Source organism: Glycine soja, chromosome 12 (genome assembly GCF_004193775.1).
Source record: "Glycine soja cultivar W05 chromosome 12, ASM419377v2, whole genome shotgun sequence".
Taxonomy (NCBI): Eukaryota; Viridiplantae; Streptophyta; class Magnoliopsida; order Fabales; family Fabaceae; genus Glycine; species Glycine soja.
This window is the reverse complement of record NC_041013.1, coordinates 27783321-27790395: the sequence shown is the minus strand read 5'-3', so window position 1 is coordinate 27790395 and position 7075 is coordinate 27783321. Positions and strand designations below refer to the sequence as shown.

At 34.6% G+C, this 7075-nt stretch overlaps 1 protein-coding gene and 1 long non-coding RNA gene across 2 annotated transcripts; both read right to left on the bottom strand.

Annotated features, from left to right (window-relative positions):
* Nucleotides 1-1341: 1341 nt before the first annotated feature.
* Nucleotides 1342-4134, bottom strand: LOC114379349. Its single transcript, XR_003659459.1, has 6 exons — nucleotides 3809-4134; nucleotides 3439-3589; nucleotides 2399-2451; nucleotides 1960-2042; nucleotides 1788-1863; nucleotides 1342-1685 (listed from the first exon to the last, which is right to left on the bottom strand). It is a non-coding gene; the product is annotated as an uncharacterized LOC114379349 (long non-coding RNA).
* A 907-nt stretch (nucleotides 4135-5041) lies between these two features.
* Nucleotides 5042-6148, bottom strand: LOC114379380 (acidic endochitinase-like). The gene has a single exon (XM_028338024.1). The coding sequence runs from the start codon at nucleotides 6110-6112 to the stop codon at nucleotides 5216-5218; it is 897 nt and encodes a 298-aa protein (XP_028193825.1). The 5' UTR covers nucleotides 6113-6148; the 3' UTR covers nucleotides 5042-5215.
* Between the last annotated feature and the right edge of the window lie 927 nt (nucleotides 6149-7075).

Genomic DNA, 7075 nt, shown 5'->3' with positions numbered 1-7075 from the left:
GTGGCACATGGCAGGAGTAAACATATTGAAACCAAGTTTCATTTCCTGCGTGATCAAGTGAGTAAGGAGAAGCTTGAATTGGAGTTTTACAGGTCTGAAGATCAAGTTGCAGACATACTAACTAAGCCATTGAAGTCTATCAAGTTCAAGGAATTGAGAGACAAGTTAGGAGTGACATCCTTGACAAATCTGAATTAAGGAGGGATGTTGATGTATGTTTTAATTCAGTTAGTTAATTAGGAGTTAGTTAGTTTGACAACTATGAAGATAGTTGTAGTTACATATACAGTGTGTATAAAAATAATAGTGATCATGAATGAGATGTATGAAAGTGCAGAAGTTTTATTTAGAATTCTAAGTTCCCTCTATTTTCTCAATCAATTCTTTCATCTTCTCTTATTCTCTAACATAGAGTGAGTGAGTGCATAGTGTGAGTGTGTATGAAGAGCTTCTTTGTTCCAACAATAGTGAGGCATCACAGAGGAATAGAAAAAGGAAGAGTGATACACTTGAGAGATGGAGTGATACACAAGAGAGAGAAAGAGTGATAATTCTAATCAGTTAACTATTTATGTTTCTCCTAGTATTCAACCCTTATTGCAGGAATTTAAAGATGTCTTTCCCAAGGAGATTCCTCATGGACTGCCACCTTCAAGAAGCATAAAACATCAAGTTGATCTCCTTCCAGAAGCTTCATTGCCTAACAGGCCAACTTACAACAGCAAGCCCCAAGAGACTCAGCATAAGGATGCACAGGCCAAAAGTGAGTATGTGAAAAGATTGTATGACCAAGTGAAGGTGAAGGTGCAAATTGCAAAGAAGAATGAAAGTTATACCAAGCAAGCCAACAAGAAAAGGAAGGAAGTAGTACTTGAACCCGGTGATAATCTTGGACATTTGAGGACAAATGTTTACCAAGAAGGAGGGAATGATGAGAATCCTGAAACTGGTCAAATACAGGCTAAAGGTCCAAGTGGAGAAGGATGAAGGCCTAAGTGGAGAAGGATAAAGTCCCGAGTGGAGAAGGGTGAAGGCCCAAGTGGAGAAGGATGAAGACCCAGAGGCAGAGACACGATCAAGACTATTAATTGTTGTTGAAGGCTCAAATTAATTTAAATACCCAAGTTAAATATGTTTTTAGTTATAATTTTTATTTATTGTAATTTTGGTCCAAACTGTTTAGAAGGTCCATGTCTATTTTTATCTTTTTGTTCAAATACACTATAAGTATTGGTTTTTATTTTCAATAAAGAAACTTTTGGCACTTGATAAAATTTGGTGAGAGTTTCTCTCTGGGTTCCTTGTTGAACCAATCTCATACTTATCAAGATAATCCTTGTGGCGTCTACCCTGACTTATCTTCATTCATTGGAAGTGGCGTCTACCCTGACTTATCTTCCTTCACTGGAAGTGGCATCATCCAAATATTCGTAGTCTGTATCAAGTGATCCGCTCCTAGTCAAGTTCACATCATCTCATCCCCACAACTAGACCACAGGTCCACAACCCATCTATGAAGTATTTATAGATCAGAGAATGCCTGAGAAGAAAGTTGAGTTTGAGGTTCAAGTTCTTTTCCACTGCATTTAGTAGGAACCATTTCCGTCATTAGTTGCTCAATGGAACCAAAACTGGAAGCGAGTGGGATCATGGGGAGATCAGCACCACTAACCTCTTCAAATTGACTGAAAACAGTTCAGAAGTTCCAAGAATTAAATGGACAATGCATAATTAGATAGATTAACTAGAAAGTTTTAAGTAAATAATACTAGTCAAGACACTTATACCTCATAAGGTAGACATCAATGGACCCATTGTGCTTCTAAGAATGATTTTATATCTTCTCTCTCGATGGTCTACAGCCTGGTGCATATAGAAGCAACAATTCTCCATCATGCATCAAGAACATCAGTTTTAAAAAGTTCGTGAACCTTTCATTAATTTATGCCCTAAACTTACTTCCTCAGGATTTGGGACTTCCAGGGTGGTTCCATGCAGAGCTTTAATTGCTATTAGAGTTTCATTCAGCTTGCAAAAATGAACTGGTCTTAACAAAAAAAAATCCTTAATAATAGTAATAATAATAATAATGAGATTTAACAAGAGAACACAACAAAAGCAATGTTTATAATAACAAGTGATAAGGTGGCACATAAAAAGAACTGAAATTTGTATAAATTAATAATATACTGGCAACAATTTACTTTTTCTTATGTAACAGAGGACTAAGGGAAAATCAATCGAATAGAGAGTAGATTACTTCTGGTTGTTTTCATTTTCACTCAAATTCCTCCGTCTTTCTTGCATTTCCCAACAAAAAGTTTAGAAAAATCAGCATTGGCTAACAATTCTAAAATAGCAAATATCTATTTTTTCTATTGTGAAGAAACCACATTACCTTATTTGATCATCTAATCCCTGCTCCTCCGAAGAAAGTTTCTCAACTTCTGCCTGCAAGACAAAGGCCAACAACATAATTTACAATATGCTGCAACATGCTACTAACTACAAAGTCATTTTGATACTTTTAAATATATTCATATCACGAATCATGAAAAATATAGAACTTAACCAACAAAGGTCTGGATCCAATAAAAAATAAAATAAGAGTAAGATAATTTTGTTTGCAAACTTTCTTAGTTTTATCTGGCCAGTTTAAGCTCAACCAAGTAAACATACATATCACATCATCTTTCATTTCAATTCTCTAATTACTCTCAATATTTCTTCTTGTGTTATTCTGCACTTCCCAAATCTGATGTCTTTAACCCCCACACAGTCCGTGTGTACTCTAATTTAGACTTCAAGCTCCCATATGCAAAGTATGGGAAGAAAAGCTACACCCCAGAAAATCTAAACTTTGAAATTCAATTCTTGAAAGTTAAAAACTGAAAATGAAAGTTGAATAAAAAAGCAAACAGGTAAAGGTAACTTGAGTCAAAGAGGAGAAAAAAAAATTATTAGCAGATGGAGGTTGGGTAGCTAACAAGAAATTGTCATTGTTAAATATCAATTTCAAACATTCCAATTTCCACAGCAAATAGTTGCTTCTCGTTCTCACACACAGCAACATTGTTCCCACCAATCCACCGCATAGGTGGCTGTCCAATTCTTAACACAAACTTTGATTTTGGAAACCCAACCCAACTATTTTCCTCAATAGCATTTTTACAAACACGTTATAGGCTTCATTATACTTGGTATGTTTTTCATCTTCCAAACCTTTGCATGCACTGTGCTTCTGCAATTTTCAATTTTAATCCACGATAGAATACTCTCTAACTATGAAAACAACTAGAAAAAAAATTCAGGCTAGCGCTCACACAAAATCTACAAACTGCATTAAATTAGGGGAAAATAAACACAGAACAGAGAAAACAAAACAATTGGAAAAAAAGAATACTTAAAATTCGATACGACTATGAGATTGGAGATTACAGAGAAATGATTGAGCGTAAAGAAGAAGACCAAATCCGTTCGCACTTTGCAGTAACTGTGCATTAACCGGATTAGAATCAGCCAACACCTGCCGCGAAGTTGAACCCTTGTTAGTCCCATTTGCCGATGCATTTTACTTTAGCGTGACATTCTGCTCGTAGAGAAAAAACAACAAAACCAAGTAAAATACGATTAGAATTTGAAGTCCTCAATTTTCTCACCTTCCCAGCGACACCTCAATTTTACCGCGACATTATTAAGCACGATACATAAACCGAAAAGATTTCATAATTAATTAAGATTTAAAAAATGAAATTTAAATTAAAAGTTTTAACTTTTAAATGAAGAAAATAGAAGATGAACTAACTACCTTGGAAGCTTTTTATCCAGGAGCTGTTTTAGCCTTGGGCCTCTTCCTCTTCTTGTGATTCTCAGTGTTGGAGTAATCCTCATCGCGTTCGTCCTCTATCTCATTCTTTTCGATGGGCTCTGGTGGCTTGTGAGGAAAGAACGTCGACTGGACCAGCCGCTGGTGAACACTACGTCGCGGCGGTTCGACGGCAGTATTGCAGGAGGGACTGAGTTGAGTAATAGTGGTGTCCATCTCGATGGAATTGAATTAAATTGATGAGATCTATGAGATAGGATTTTGGGATTTGAGGTTAAAGGAAAAGAGGAACATGATTTTGAGAGTTAAAAGATTGACAACATCATTCTTTTCAAAAAAAAAAAAAAACCGATAGTAATGGATCAATCACAATATTATTAATTTTTTATAAAATCAATGTTCATTGAGTACCAATAACATCAATTTTATAATAAATCCATGTTAAACTACTCCTAATAACATTCACCGTTTGTTTGATGTTAAAGATAAAATTTTATTTATTAAAATGTGACTGTACATTTTTATTTTTGAAGTCAATTTTCTTAAAATTAATATTGAATGAGCATGTTAAAAATATGTTTTTTTTAGTAGTGTGTATTTTATATGGCACATAAGTGCCATAAACTTTATTTAGAATTTTTAGGATGTGTACCGTTATGTTTTTGTTTCCGCTTATTTAACTTTGATATTCTTATAATTTAAGTTTTTAAAATTTAGAAATATAAGCAAATAAAAGATAATATTCTTTAGGTGTTACATTAAAAAGATAAAAAAAAATTAAAAGATATAAACAAGGTGTAAATTGTAATCACAGAGATGCAACGTAAGAGTCAAAAGCATAGAATGAAGAATAGTAATAGTTCAAATTAGTTTCTAGAACACTAATCAGTGTAGTTTCTAGATTTATAAAAATGTAATCAAAATATTCTTATATTTTTTTAAAATTTAGTAAATGGCAGTCATTTTAGTCTTTTGTTTAATAATTTCAAAAATTATATTATATAAATTATTGTTAATTGATAACATTAGAAACTAAAATGATGTACATTATCTGTTGACTTAAGGGATTAAAATCACCTTTTTATAATTTAAAAATTAAAATGGTTAAATTTGGATACTAATTTAGTGTAATACTAAATTATTACATTATTTTCCATCCATAAATAAATAAATAAAAAGAGATAATTTTCTATCTTGTCGTATACTCGCATCGTATTTCAAGAGATCGGGATGTAGTTATTTATTACTTATTCCATACTTCAAAATGATCACATAACACTATAGCAGTTATTTATTTATAGCACTCTACGTAGGAATAAAACCTACTCAAGGTGCTACTTATTCCAAAGACATGATGGCTATATATATCTTAATTAACCTCAAACTAAATTAAACACTACCCTTAATAGCATCACTGTATTTATTTTGACCATCATTGAATCTGTCCCAAAGCATGACTCCACCATACTTGGCAGAACCCTTGATAGCAGGAAGAACCTGGGAGGTCAACACATCAGCAGGAACAAACCCACTACCAGCAGCTGCAGTAGAAGCTGGCAGTCCCAAGAACACTTGTTTGGCCTGGCTTGAGGTCCATTGGTTCCAAGAATTGATGAGATTGTTGGTGCTGCCACTAGAGTACTGGCATGGAGGGTTGTTGTAGAACTGAACCCACACATAGTCAAAGAGGCCGGTTTTGATGGCTGAGTCCAAGTGAGCATCAGGGATTGGACACTGTGGGGCTGCAGCCAAGTACACCTTCTTCTGTGAGCTGAACCCATTGAGGGCCCTTGCAAGTTCATCCCAATGGTTGCCGCCACCGGCCTCAATGTCAAAGTCTATGCCATCGAGGACAGCATCGCCCAATGGGCGGGAACTCGACTGTCCTCCGAGGAAGTTGTTCCAAAGAAAGGTTGCAAGCTGTGTTGCTTCCTCGGCTGAGCCGAGGGAGTAGCTCCCACTGGCTCCTCCGAGGGAGAGTAGCACTTTGATGCCTTTGCCCTGGCACGCCTTGATTTCGTCGCTGAATTTGGTGCAGCCGTTGGTGCTGGGTTCACAGTGGCCAGCGAGGTTTAGTTGGGGGGTTTGGCCATTGCCAAATGTGGACAAGAATGCTATGTTCACAAATTGGTAGTTGCCAGTGTTGCATGCGTCTGCCAAGGAGCCTTCGTTTCCGTTTTGACCCCAATAGATGGCAATTCCTGCAGCGTGGGAGGACTTGAAGAGGGAAATGAGCAATAGAGGGAAGAGTAATAATAGGGGTGAAACTTGTTTGAGGGATGCCATGTTAATTTCTTTGACTTGAAGTGTTTGTGATTTGTTAGCTTGTTGGTTTGGTTCAAGGAATGTGGAGAGGGTACCTATTTATAAGTGGTGGAAGGCATGTGTGTACAAAATGTTGGGGGAAGATATTGTTTATTTTTGTTAAGTTCGGTAAGAAATATTGTTTGCATTCATCCGCAAAAGGAAAAGTAAAAGAAATGTAATTTCGCGCATTCTCCGGTCTAAAGTACTCTTGACTAACTAATAAAAAAAGTACTTTTGACTAATCAAGCTAGCAATATCCAAGCATAGTTATCAATACTAAATCCAATGAGACGCGCGGTTTCACCAGTTGTATTGATAATGGGGAATGATTTTTAGACACTCAAAGGTTACAAATTAATACTTCATTAATATTCTTAATTTTTCTCAATCTTTTCTTATCACATGATATATTACATCTATCATTTCTTTCTTTCTCCAAGTGTAGATTAACATAGTTATTCAAGAAACATTTGGCATTGAAAGCCAATAAAGTTAATGATAGGATAATATAGAAACTTGTACTACCTAGAGTAGAAAATCAATAAAGAACAGACTAAATTAAAACTAGTAAATATATATATAAGGTAATAGTGCAAAAAAAGAGATATACAAGATGAGTGGGCTAATTAAGAGAGAAAAAAAGATGACGAACTCAATTATCTCTTTTAGCAAAATTAATATTATAATAAATTAACATTTACTTTTAATATATATATATATATATATATATATATATATACGTATAAATTGTTATTTTAACTATGTATTATAAATCTTCATCTTGGAGGATACTTTATATAATCTTTTTATTCTAGTTTTAAATTTCACATGATATTATTATGAACATAATTAATTAATTAATTCTAGAAGTTAATTTTTTACACTTATATAATTTTTTGTAACCACGTTGAGTGTTTTTGGTGAGTGAGAGCTGAGTGAAAC

Excerpts from the sequence above, each read along its gene's own strand:
- LOC114379380 (XM_028338024.1), bottom strand. The coding sequence starts at position 6,112 with ATGGCATCCCTCAAACAAGTTTCACCCCTATTATTACTCTTCCCTCTA.